Source organism: Salminus brasiliensis, chromosome 2 (assembly GCF_030463535.1).
Source record: "Salminus brasiliensis chromosome 2, fSalBra1.hap2, whole genome shotgun sequence".
NCBI classification, from domain to species: domain Eukaryota; kingdom Metazoa; phylum Chordata; class Actinopteri; order Characiformes; family Bryconidae; genus Salminus; species Salminus brasiliensis.
In genome coordinates, this window is record NC_132879.1 from 15,069,255 (window position 1) to 15,083,815 (window position 14,561).

Genomic DNA, 14,561 nt, shown 5'->3' on the forward strand with positions numbered 1-14,561 from the left:
CACAGCAGTACACAATAGAAACCATTAGGGGTGTTCAAAAACGTTTAACCGTGAGTGTACTTATATTTATGACACACTCCTTACATCAGTACATTTATGACACACTAGTATCAGAGCCACACAGCATTTACACTTGACTTCAGGACATCTTATACTTCATGTGGCTAATGTTTCACTGTGCAGCACGTGGGCCAAGCTGTAAGCGCTGTCAGGCTGTGTAATGTGGCTGGTGTGAAGCCAAAGGAGGCTGACAGCGCAATGGCACAGCCTTCATCGCAAACTGTCTGTCACCATGGGTGACGGGCGGTTGAGGGGGCGGGGCCTGCCATGCTAAGTGTACCATCAGAAAGAATGATGAGCGCTTCCTCTGATGAGGAAGAAATGTCCAGGCCTATCTTTCCCTCCCTCTCTCTCCCTTTCTCTCTCACTCTCTCTCTCTCTCACACACACACACACACAGACACACACACACACACACACACACCCACACACACAGTGCTCACTGTCATCTTCCACCCTGCTCAGCCTCAAGGAGCCATTGATCTTAAGAAATTAACCCTTTGATCACTTTCAAATGGACAGCCTTAGGATCATATAGCAATGGGCAGGGTTAGAAATGTGTTTATATCAGCAGCTGCATAACTCAAGCTGAATGATTGCACATCTGGATTATGGAGTACCGTAAGTTCTGTCCATCTTATTGCGCCATATTGCGTCATATTGTTTTGTGCTAGAAGAAGAAGCACACCAAATACACACTGAACCAATACTAACTGATATATATATATATATATATATATATATATATATATATATATATATATATATATATACATACAGAGGATTTTGGATCTTGGTTTTGGTTTGCTCTTGATTTTTGAAGTAAGAAAACCATGGTGAGAAGATTGAGGATGCATATGATTCTGGGATGGTATTTAAAAAGATCTCAGAACAGTTAGAAATCAGCCATTCCACTGTCTGCATTATAGTTTACAAGTGAAACAAGGTCCTAAAACGTTCTGCCCAAGAACAGACCACAACTCTCTTGCTCTTGCAACAATTGATGCCAACATTGCCTTTTTGGTAAGTCCGTACATGTATAGAATTATGTTTCTATTTTTAAGCTCAGCGAGGCAGTGTGTACATCAGACTACTGGAGCACTCAACCACTTGGAGGTGCACTAGCCAGATCTGAAAGCATTTGACAGCATGATTTTTATTGGACCAAAATATTTTGATTTAATAAAATTCTATAAGGAGTATGTCTGTGGAAATCTTTGTATTTGCAGTATTGTTATTAAAACAAAAAGGGGATATTTTGCCATTTCTATTAGAGATGTCCCAATGAAGTTTTTTAACCCACTAAATCCGTTGCGAGCCTTATAATGCTGACTATCATATGATACCCATTAAAAATGCCTAAATCAGCCCCCCGATCCAGAGACACTGGATAGAATATCCACGATCCGTGATATTTAGGGTATCAGGATCAGTACTGGAAAACTCCAGTTCCTCCTGCAGCAAATACATATTCTCTTCCATTTATCTCCTTCCCTGATCTACAGTGAGATTCTTCTCAGTCTGCAACCAGCTGATGGCCGACGGGGAAAGAACCAAATTGGAACAAATTACAGGGACATAAATAGACTGCCAAACAGGAGACGGGACGAGAAAACAAAACAATCCCAGGTCCTAGAAAGTCATCCGGCGGAGGGCATGGGGATGTTTTAGAGAGCGTTATCCGTCACGGAGGCTCTCCTGGGACAGCATGGCGATTTGCCGTGCTTCGATTACATGCATTCCTCAGGGTTTATCACGACTCTTTGCATTAGTCCCCAGCGAAAGGTCAAGCAGCCATCAGAAAGCAGAGGAGCAGCCAGGCTGTAGCGCTCCACACAGACGGTAATGAAAGAATGCGGTTTAAAAGCTTCAGTATGAGGTTATTGCCTACCTCTGTAGCCACCCTCAGCCGGATGCTGATTCTATCATGCTCTGATAGAAACAAGGACATTAATATGGGGGACACATAGCATAAGGCAGAGGGGTTTTGGTGAACTTTTAAATTATTTTTTTCAAGTTTTATAAACAGGAAATAACAGCTGCTCTCAGATACCATTTTTATTGCCTACTGAAATCTAGCATAGCTGACCTTACAGGTAAATAAATCAGCAGACTGTGCGTTTCTGTGAAAATGAGGCCTCTGTACTTATTAAACCAAGATGTATCATATGTTAATTAAGTCTATATGTGGTGCTTTATCTTGATTCAACCATGATCACAGGCCATGCTCTTCTAATCAAGAGTCATATAATCAGTGTGAGCCTTTATGTTGTTTATTCTCCTGCCATTGTGCTCTAAAAACCCTGATAAAACTCTTAAGTATAATGCTAACTAGCTAACCCAATACTAGCTAATCTATTCACACTTGGTGCATGTATAAATGCATAAAATAGAGTTATTTTTACAGTGCAACAAGGTTTACAGGTTGTTATTAGGGATGCGCGGATCTAACTTGTTCTGTTCCAAATCCAATTCCGATACATAAACTATGTGAAAGTGTTCCCCTGCTCACCCTCCTCCCTCCTCACTGTTCTTCAGTAAACAGAGCAGGCTGCTGAAGACAATGTTGTGATGTGGACAATAATGTGTGTGGATTGTAGCTAGTTTTTTCGAGCTGGATTACTTACAGATAGTTGATGGCAGGTTGAGGGTAATCTGGTTAGATAGGGTAAGTCTTGCTGTTTGCTATGATATGTGTATTATGTCTGTAGGTTATTCTAATCCTTAGTTATGAAGGCAGAGGTGCATAAATCAGGTCTGGTGAATGGTTCGGCCTAATTATCAGATACCTGAACTTTGTTAGTTTTGGAATCGATATCTGATCGGCGCGTATCGGATCAGCGCATCCTAAGTTTTTCAGTCACGATCACACATATATAAGAATATGTTAGTATAGAGGTTGTATCTCAGAGAGAGAGAGAGCGAGAGAGAGAGGTGGAGGAGACATATTTTTAATGGGTAATTGCATAAGCATGTTATTAATAACAAATCTGCCAAAATAGAGAAAATAACAGTAAAAGAATAGAATTGATGACTGGTTCACAACAATGTGTGAGAGGAAGTGAGAAGCTGAAAAGTGTGAAGGTGAAAAATGTGTGTGTTTGAAAAGATTTCAAGCCATTAAAGAAAGAGAGAAGGAGAGAAAATGCAGGATGGAGAGAAAAAAGAAATTAACCACACTTCTACAACTGAATTGGCCAAAAGGGAGCACTGCAGTTGATACACTACTCTAACCACTACACTCACTCCACTGGGAGTGGAAAGGGAATTAAATGCGCTCAAAGACTTTTGGGAGTAGTGCAACCTGTACAAGCATAAAGCTTAGCATTACAGAGGTGTGTGCTACAGCTGTTACTCATGTTTGCTTTGGGGTGCAAAGATGCACTTAGATCATGATCTGATTAGTAAACTTGGGTTATAAGCTCCCAGGACAAAAAATTTACCACTTTGCATGTTTATGGTAGAAGTGACTTCAGGCTCCTGTAGATGGTGTTGCACAAGGATGACGAGGCTATAAATACCTGCAGGATGTGTGATGGGATTCATAGATTAAGAAGAGGTGGCACAGTGCAGGGAATGTCTCGTTGCAGGTGTTTATTGCCAGAGCATCCCTGTGCAGCGCCATCTGCAGGAGCCTGAAGTTACTACCACCTTAAACACACACAATTTTTTGTCAGAGAAGCTTATATTCTACTGATATTTTGTTTTACATTTTTTCACTGTATTCATTTTAGAACATTAATTTTATTGACAATATGGGCTATATTCATATTCCATGTGAGTGGACCCTGGAATAACAGTTCAGATGAACCAGTATAATATTTCTATAAATGGTGATTTCACCTACACTTCAGATTAGCCCCTCCCCTGTTGTATTTTTTAGAGTGAAAGAAACCCCTGATGTTCACCTTGATGTCATCCAATCTAGGTTATGATATAAGAAAATGCAAATTGTAGAAAGAAAAAACAACCTTTTATGTACTCCTTATACATACACTATGTGTCACTATGTATACACTATGAGTCAAAACATTATGACCATCTAATGCCTAATAGACCACTGGTATGCCGTGAGCCACAAAACAGCTCATTCTATAAAACCTCAAAAGGGGTCTTGTGGTAACTGGCACAAGGACAAGGTGGAGCAGCTTTGGATTGGACTTGCTTTTCTAGTGCAGCCGAGAAGTAGACAGCACATGTGAAAGCCAGCTTTCTACATTATGTAAAAGAGAACTGGAATCATAGGAACAGGCCACTTACTGCCATCATTGCAAGGTACAGTTCTGTGCTTTTTATGCAGCTCCATACATAACCCAATACATGTTTAAATCTGTACCTCATTAACTGTAGCCAATCTCAGTAAAACTATCCACTTTTTCTATTTCATAACTGTTATTTATATAGAGAGAAATAACAGTGAAAATGATGCTGAAACAATAAAGTAAATGTCAATATGGGTTCAAAATCAGACTATCACTCAGTTCTACCAGCTCCCCCAATGCTAAGGCATACTCTAGTCAAGTGGGCCTTTGCATTGCCACATCACTTGACAGTCTTCCATGCTTGTTATGCATCATCGATGAGGCATATACTATCACTTAGTATATCTAAGAGGGCCAGCATTATAATTAGGTTCAATTACACAATTACCTTGGAGGAAAACATGTTTGTTGTTGCTCATCTGTTTAAAAGCCAGACCTCTGAGTCCACCTCAGAGGTCAGATTTCATACACACAGGTCATATACGAGGTTAAGAAGGACTACGGGAGTTGTCTGGTATGCATGTATTCCCACCTGCCTATTGAAAAGGGATTCATGAAAGGGGAATGTGGCAGCAGCAGCCACCTGCGGACAACCCGAGACAGGTGGCGAGTTCATATTATTCTGTCTAATGAGCCGTTAGGAGGAAAAACTTTATTAGCGGAAATTACAGGATCATTTATTCTCGGACAGCATCATTATGTACAACTACAAACAGTGCCAAATAATGCAGCTTCACTGCCTATGACAACATTCCTATGTTTGAGCTCTCTCACATCTGCTCAAGTGAATGGAAGCAATAGCCCATTAGTTTCAGCTGAATCTGCACTTCCCTGCCCTTTGAAGTAGTCGTGCCTCGCTGTAAACACACGGCGAGGAGTTAGCGAGGGACGTCACCTATACTTACAACCCACACAAACTCACAGACATGGCAAGCTGTTCACTTTGGAAAGGCGGCCGGCCCTGACCGACAACTCTTCATGCGCCAACTTTCAAGCTGTACTCAACGGTGACCCCCTCTTTCTAGGGACAAACAATTAAGAGTGGCGAGTCTCATTACTTCTAGGGCTGTAATCAGGGTCTAAAAGGTTTTATTATGAGACAAATGGACTAAAACACTTTGGGCTGTGTTTTGTGAAGGTTGCAGTAAGACATCTGAAAACACTCACTCAAAATGCCTGGCTAATTGCAGAGTAGCGTCACGCCAGAGAAAGAGCAGGGGTTTGTTTTGTGCTGGGAAAAAAAAAAAAAGGATGACAGATAAATGAATAGCACTGGCAGGGCAGCCATGCTTCCGAGTGCTCTCTCATTACTCCCTCTCCTTGTGCCGCATCTTTCCATGATCTGCCCTGAACTGACTGATGAAGGTCACTGTAAGGTCATCTTCTACACATGTGCACAAATATGTGCTGGTAAAGAAGCTATCTCGAGTTCCTGAGAGTGGAAAGACTAACCTTTGACTCATTTTGTCCATGTATTTTCAAGGAAATGGCTCAGTGTGTATGTGCACACTGCACATACAGTACTAGTCAGAAGTTTGGACACACTTGGTGGGATGTGTCACAATCCATCTTAAAAAACATTTGATCCAAATGTTAAAAAAATGTTGAAATAAGAGGACACTGAGGATGCGGGTATTTAGGATGCTGTTGCTGGGTGGTTTCAAGTAGGCCTAAGTTGAACTGAAAGGAGATTATTTGGTCCTATTGGCTGTTGCTAAATGAGTACATGTACATAGTACTGCTTTAATGTACATTAAAGTACCGTAGATGTATGATCTGAGAGGTATTTCTACCCTCACACATACACACTGCCACGGTCCTACAACTTATGCCTACTTGACATGCCATGACATCCTAACTACAGTGGATACCTATGTGTCCCCAAAATCCCCTTTTTTAAAACAAAAATATGGCCACCTTAGCATTTGGATCAAATGTGATGATCATTCAACCAAGTGCGCTCAAACATTTGACTGGTACTATACTCACTACATGTCCGCTACATGTGTTTTTCAGCGTAACTGCACTTGCTAGCTACACGGCATACACATCTGACGGGTCCATTGTCCTGGGTTCAGAATATTAGCACCTCACTGTAGCCTTAAGATAAATCCTTTTCTGTCTTCACACACTTTTACATTTACATACATTTAGCCATTTAGCAGACATTATCCAGAGCGACTGACAGAAATGCAAACAGTGGAGCCTAATACAAAGCACCAAGGAATGCTGCAAGAGTCTGTAACCTAAGAGACAAGATCCTCCACCAGAGTGAAACACTCAGGCCTTCAAACCAATGAATCTTGTGGACAAAATAAAGAATTTGTGGCTACAGTCTATGGTGATGCTATGTCACTGTTAAAAAAGACTTTTGCCCCCCTAAAATGTTTGTTAGCATCCACTAAACAAGTGTGCATTACTACTTTAAATAGCTTCATTAATTCAGCAAATTCAAATTATTGTCGCTGTCACAAAACATGGATCTCCAAAAGTCAATGTAAATGGAAGTACAATGTTTTTCTAACTATTTTTAATCATTTCTATTAGTCCAGTCACCATAAAAGTTTGACACAATGTAAAAAACAACTGACATATTCACATTATGCCAAAAAGGGAAAAGTGGCAAATGCAGAGATGCAAGGTTTTTGCACAACAGCAACAATGTACAAACATGCTAGACCCTGGGGAAGCTCCTGCTGCTCTAATCCAACCCAGAAAAAGCAAATAGTTACAGAGTGTATCTACAATATGAATTTCTGACAAATTATGGCCAATATTTAGCTGTTGATTTTTATACTGTTCTCAACTGCTTGTTATTTTTTGCTTTTTTATGTTAATGTTTGTTAACTTTAAAAGGTAAAGGTGCACATATTTATCACTGTACAGCGAAATGTGTCCTCCGCATTTAACCCATCTGTGGTAGTGAACACACACTCACTAGTGAACTAGGGGCAGTGAGTACATAAACACCCAAAGCGGTGGGCAGCCAACTCCAGTGCCCAGGAAGCAGAGAGGGTAAAGGGCTTAAGGGCCCAACAGTGGCAGCTTGCCAAGCCCGGGAATCGAACCCACAACCCTGTTATCGATAGCCTGGCGTTGATAATTCTGTTCTTGGTAAACTCCACTGATAGTGAGAGATTATTAACATTATTGACAGCTCTTTATCTATAGAAACTACTTGTCCAAAAATGTGTGGACACACCTTATAATGAATGCATTCAGCTACTTTAAGCTGCACCCAGTGCTGACATAAGATAAGATAAGATAAGATAAGATAGTCCTTTATTAGGACTATCTTATCTTATCTTATCTTATGTCAGGACATGGATGTGCAAATGCATACACACAGCTTGTCTAGTCCCTGTAGAGAAGTACTGCCTAACGGCACCATGCTTGATTTCAGGTGTGGCCTAGAGGTGTATACAGCCCCCCAGCACTGAGCTGTGGAGCAGTGAAACTGTATGGAATGATGCTGTGCTTCATGCAATACTCTGAGATGTGCTGGGGAGTTGAAGATGAGGTGGGATGGTGATCATCCAACATCCTAACTTCACAAACTCTCACTAAATGCAATTGGATCCTCACAGCAATGCTTCAAAATCTAGCAGAAAGCCTTCCCTGGACATTAGAGACAGTTACACCAACGAAAGCATGATAAACCTGTAACCCACCAAAGAAAGAGGAGAGAGTGCTGAATGTTGATCTGTGCTGGAAATTGTTGGAGAGCATTTAATTCATATAGATCTGCGCTAAATACTCACTTTAAAGAGACAGATCTACAGTGAGTCAATTTCTTTACATAGCCTTATTGTTAAATCAATTTTATGCATATTGCTGCTTTGAGACTATTTTAATTGCCCTGAGGGAGCAGGCCTACAGACCTAGATCACCCCATTCATGCATCTCATGACACCCCTGGCCACAATAATAGAAATATTTTTATTGTATATACAGTATAGAGTATTTACAGTTAATAAGCATGCTTCAGTACTGCAGTGATAACACCAGCCTTTGTAATATTTTACACCTTATTTCATAGAACAATATTAGCAAACTTCAGTCAATGGAATATCATCTATGATGCCAGACCGACCATCTCAGCAGAGAGGCCACCACGGTCACCACATAATCGCAGTGCCACATTTTACAAAATCTGATCTCATACAGTTAGTTCCATACCCAGCCAAATGAGTGAAATTCCATGTCTAGGGGCACCAGTCATTAGGCCACCAGTCAAGACATCTGTTCCTACCACTAGTAAATCTAGTTACGCAACTAAATATTTTTACTGTTTTTACACTATTTAACAAAGAAATGCAGAGGAGAAGAAGCCTGAAGAAGTAAGTCAGGGGGATGTTTGTTTCACCACTGTTGGCCAAGGGCACCAAAGCAGTGAGTGTTTGCCTTAAGGGCATGCTCAGATTGTAGGAAAGAACATGTCAGGAGACCAGATGCAAAAAAACACCTAAAAATCTCCTCTTCTATGAATGAGCATACATTTGGTATAGATTAGGAATTTACAATCTGTACAGTTCTTTGCTTGTTGGTAGAATTTTACATTTGTGCCATTTTTCATTTTTTGACATATTGGGAAACTGGCTGATGTTTTGAAATGGTACTTTTTAAGTTTACTAAAGCCAGAGAACACAAGATAGGATAAGATAAGATAAGATAAGATAAGATCCTTTATTAGTCCCACAGTGGGGAAATTCTCAGTGTCACAGCAGAAAAGGATAGCAAGACACTCAGTTACAAAAAAATGTAGAAAGAATATTTACACTATATACACAATATAAATAAGAATTAAAAAAGCAACTGGGAGCAGTAACCAATATGTAGTGGGGTTGTATGGGAGATTACAAGGTACACCTACCTTGTAGTCCCACAATAAGTCTACATAATATTAATGGATCTGATTCTTGTTCCTTGATACACCTTAAACTTGATTTAACCCTATAGCTCAGTGGATGGCCATCGTAAAGCTTTATTCTGCACTAATTTCATGCTCTTTCGTTCCCCCCCTGTTCATGACGCCTGTCAAGGACGTGTCATTTTTCACATGATGAAAGGTGCTGCAGCAGCCGGCCTTGTCGTGATTATAGCCGTGTAAATCTGCTGAAAGCTGAGCATATGTGAAAATACCACGCAATTTTCACACTGAGAGGCAGTCGGGTGGCCTCCTGTACAGTGACTCACGACCAGTGTTTCTGTACAAACTCCACTGAGCTGAAGGCCATTGAGAGAAAATTTCAGTACGTAGCCTAGGCTATACGGTAGACCTATAAAGAACATGAAAATGTGAAATCTAATTAAAATGTACTCTATATCACAGTCAGGGACGTCTCAAAACAGACAAGGTGGTGACTGGTTCTGTTCAGCAGCCGGAAGAGACCATACAAACTTAATCACTTTGTTGTTTGGGACACAAATATTTGGCTTGAGGAATACTGTCATCTTTAAGCACCCTACTGTCTTTCTACAATGTAGATGGACATGTCCAACAACTGCAATCAGAACAGTACAGAAGAGCAGAACTACTTCAAAACACAGTACAATACAGGGAATGTTTGAAGAACAACCTGCCCTGCCCTGCTCTCATCATCCACCCTATGTGGTGAAGAGAGCACAGGGGAGGAGGCAGACACTGTACAATAGCAGTAGCACAGTGGTGTGTAGGTGTGTGTGTGTGTGTGTGTGTGTGGTGTTCTGAAATGCACTGCAACTGCACACAGGTCAAGCCCAGACTTCATGACATGTTTCAGAAGTCTTCTGTACATCTTCTACTGGTGAAGATTGTTTAAAGATCCCAGCGAAATGTAAATCTAAATGTGTTTACATATGCTTTTATTCTCTGTTTGGTGTTGAGGACTTTAAACTGTGTGAGAGTGCTTCTCACTCTCGCTGTCTCTGTGTGTTTTGTCAATTTAATCTCTTTCCACAGGCCCACAAGGGGCCACCATTTAATCCATTTTACTCTATTAGTGCTGTGACACTTTACTAATGTTGTATTTACTTGATCTGCAATGAAAGTGATCTAACAAAGCCCAAAATGCATAGTTTTATTTTTGTTAGAGTCAGAAACTCTCACCAGAAAACTAGGGAAAAATAGGAAATTAAGCCACACATCACTTGTTTGTTATTGCACTTATCAACTTATATTGGGCTCTGAATGAGCTCACACACTCCCACACTCCCACAATGAAACATGTTACAGATAGTAATAAATATATTCTGAAGATTTTATTGATAACATATAAGCATACTGTAGTATATTCATTAGCTATGTGGTGTTTACAGACCTGAAGGAATGGTATGGAGTTGAATCGATTCAGCTGTGTCTTCATGTGTACTATGTATGTTAAGCAATGGTGGGGGTTGATTTACACCCCTCATGGGTTAGACAGTGACGTCCTATATATGGAAACAGTACAACGACATATGACATGTAGTAGGGTATAAAACGTAAGGTGTTCCTTTGTCTGGAGAGAGAGCAGAGGGCCACCAAGAATTGGCAGGCTCTCTCCACACTGTACTTTTCATTGGAATAAAATGTTTCATTATTGCAACTGAAAGACGGTTGTCACGAGTCTCCTTTCAAGAGAAGTCCTTCCAAGAACACCTCATACACACTTACTTAGTCTAATGATGACACTGCATGCAAAATGACAGATTTTTTATTATTTTATTATTATTATTATTATTGTTATTATTATTGTTATTATTTAAAATTTTTAGTAGAGTCCTTTTTTTTATTATGACGAAAAAGCGTGACAATGAGGGTTACATGTGGGTTACGAGTGCTTGGGCAAAATGTTCACCTATTATTGTAAATCTGTAGTGTAGGATTTAAAGAACTAAGGGCTGGGACATTCAGTCTGAGATTTATAAGTTGGTTAGGTCACCAGTGATGTCTTTTACATTTAAATACCACCATGTTTACTCTTGAATGACAGTCAGCATAAACTGTAACTAGGGTAGGCATTATTATTTTGCATTATTATCTAAATTGCCAAATTAGGTCACTCAAAGCATATTGTCTGGGGCACAACTTACAGTAGTAATGCATTGCAGGTGCTTATAGCTGTGCTCAAATGTCATTGGTAAATGAGCTGCCATGGCCTTATATTGTTAATGGGAATTTTTGTTCCTCATCTCCTGGTTAATGGCAAAATCCATTGTTGGATAAATGGCGGGTGTGTGAGGGAGAAAGGCAGGCGATGAGCCCCGGAACGGCGTTATCATCCTCCTGTGCTCACCACCCAGTAGCAGCCAAATAAAATATGACCCGCTGTCTGTGCTCTTCCCCGCCAGCTCTCATGTCACCTCTAGCTCTTGCCCTTTATTTAAGAATCGGAGTCTCCTAGAGAGACAGGCCCTAATAGAAACAGTTTGTCACCTTTTAGGAGAAGGATGGCTGCGCTGCTGAGAAAGCCTCTGCACACAGAAAACGGGTGTGGTGGGGGTGGGGGGTATTCTAGACTTATTCTAAAGGCTATTTTGGTGTAAGTACAGGTAGGGTTACTGAAATAGGTTCAACACAATTTCAGATTCAGTGGTGTAGATGCAATTTGTTATGATGTTAGAATGTTAGAAAAGTCCCACCACACTTCAAACTAAATAACCCACATCTACATCTACACCCATAGATTTTACAACTGATTTATAAAAAGCCCCTTCTAGTCCACTTGTTGGTACTCTGGTGGATTGCATCCAGATCCCTAGTCTTTGACAATGGTTTCCATTAAACATACCCTATTTTAATTTAGAAAGACTCAACAAGACAAGACATGGGTGCATATTGACCATTGGATCCACTGTTTCAAATGTAGTTTTTCACAGTTGTACCACATTAAATGAGTATTGCATCACAGAGAATGTCAAAGCACAAAAATAGCTGGTACTGCATTTCTCAATAAGTGAAATATACCTACTCCATCTGTTTAGATTTGTATTTTTAGTTTTTCTTTCCATTTAATTGCTCTGTGAACTTTTATACCAAATGGGCTACCAATAATGGTCCAACATGATAATAAAAATTGCGCTTTATTAAGATTCTTTTCATTATATTCAGATTTTATTTTTATCTTTGATAATCATGTTTTTGTTGGGACAGGAATAATGTGTAAATATTTTACAGTTGTTTTTTGCTGTGTAATTAGTAAGGGTGTGGCTTTGGTTGGGACAAAACTGTCCAGATTGTTGTTTAATAAGCCAGTTTACAACCCTGTTATTTTGCCTCAAAATGATAAAAAAAATAATTAAAAAACCCTGATAAGCCCTGCTTTGGCTGGTTTACAGCACAAACAAAGCTCTCAGAAGCTACATATTTTTTGAAGGGAGACACAACAGTGTCGGCGGTTCACGGTTTGTCACTTCTATGTACTTTTTCAACTATGCCAAGATAAACACAGTTTGACATTTTGGTGCCCTTTAACCAACAGTGTCAAAACAGTACAGTACAGGCCAACTAATATTGTGTAAAATCACATATGCCTACAACACAAAAATAATTCACTGGGACAGATAACCTCACTATTTTTCTAGTAACTATTTTTCATTCACAACACTGAAAGTTATTTAATATTTTAATATAAATCATTTATAAATGGCAATATTTAAATGGCAAAAATGCAAATCCCTCCTTAAAAATGGCCATATATTGACCTTTTGACCCCAGCCGATTCAACCTATACTAAGCACCATGGGAAAAATCTCTGCATCTGCATCCCTGCATATGTAGGTATCAGCCAGCAGCTGCAGCCCACTCGCCTGATCGCACTAGCTTCCACAAGCCTCTCTAGATGTTTGGAAAACATATGGTGTTGGCATCGTTCCACTGCCGCTATGTGTGTGGAGTCTGAGATAAAGTCTTAAAGCGTCTCGGTCGCGTTTTCAGAACGTTTGACTGCTGCTGGCTCCTGCCTTCTTCCACACAGCTGCCTTACAGCAATGGCAAAGGATTAGCAGGCATCAGTAGCTCTCAGACTTGTTTGGGCTTACTTGTATGTTCGACTGACACATCAACACTTCCGTTTTTTTTCCTCATTTTTCCCGGTTGTTGTTGTTTTTCCCCTTGAGGTACAAAACTACTTGAAAACAATCCATGCAATGCTCATTTTAATGCCACGACTGCCATCCCTATCCCTATCATCAATATGGTGTGTCCCGGTAATACTAGTAGTGATCATGGGTACGTTTATTAGTGTAAAGGTCATCACTGTCGGCGTTCAGCACAGTTTTGTTCGACTGCTTAACTTAAGACCTGTGCTAATTCTCCTCGACTGTGGGTGAGAGGGAGAGTAAACGGACCTAATATGGAGTGATCACTCTCCAGAGGCAGGTCCTTGGCACTGGGCCTTCCCTACTTAAGCGCTCTTCACAGGGAGCTGTCAAATGCTTACTGACATTCTCTCCATCCAGTTCATTTGGCTCTAACAAGCCAAGAGAAGTGCCAGAGTAAGGGGCCCAACCAATGACAGATGCAGATCCCTTAATCTGCCAGCTATAAGATCTGTCGCTAATCTAATGTGATAGCACTTTGCGTTAAGTCTACAGAACTCAAAAGGAATTAAAGACCTACTGGGTACCTTTGTCTAGTTCAAAAACCTTAGACAAGGGACTAAATGAGATGTTTTTGAGAGGCTGGCGTAGTAAAGGCATACATGTAAAGCCAAATGTCAGACTTAAATATGGCTGCTTCTATTGTTTTTAGCATTGTTTTTAAATAACATTGTCATAGAATATCAGAGGTCACATGTGCATCTTTTTAATGTAGTCGTAATTCAAATGAATTTAAATCAAATTATTTGTCACACATCATTCGTTTTTTTGAAGTCCACCATAAAAAGAAAATCAGCATGTTTCATTCTGAGACACAACAAAAAGAATTTGAATGGTTGCGTAGAACCTTATCTAGATATGCAGCCACATACATACTATTTAAACATCAGAGAAAAAAATACATTAAAATACTGAAATAAGTGCATTATATGGCGCCTCATTTTATTTATTATCATTAATTTTAGGCCTGTAACTTAAAACTAAAGTAGATTTGAAAAAATTAAAATGAAAACCCACTTTCAATCCCCACAAGGCAAGGGAAGGCTATACGAAGATAACGTTTTTAGATGTTTTTTTGTTTGCTTGTTTGTTTGTTTTTTTGCGGAGGGGTTAATATTAGGAAATGGTAGTTCAGTGGAAGTCAAGAGAAGATCCATATAACCAGGAAAACTCTTAGGG

The 14,561-nt window shown here is 39.9% G+C and overlaps 1 protein-coding gene across 2 annotated transcripts in view; it reads right to left on the minus strand.

Moving 5' to 3' along the window:
• Positions 1 to 14,561, minus strand: part of gfra4b (GDNF family receptor alpha 4b) — a 77,291-nt gene that overhangs the window by 42,455 nt on the left and 20,275 nt on the right. Inside the window, exon 2 of one of the 2 annotated variants that reach the window (XM_072673581.1) lies at positions 3,582 to 3,711. The exons of the other annotated variant lie outside the window; for it this stretch is intronic. Within the exon in view, the coding sequence (XP_072529682.1) occupies positions 3,582 to 3,606 (25 nt within the window). The 5' untranslated portion in view covers positions 3,607 to 3,711. The remainder of the gene's footprint in view (positions 1 to 3,581; positions 3,712 to 14,561) is intronic. 2 annotated transcript variants of the gene reach the window in all.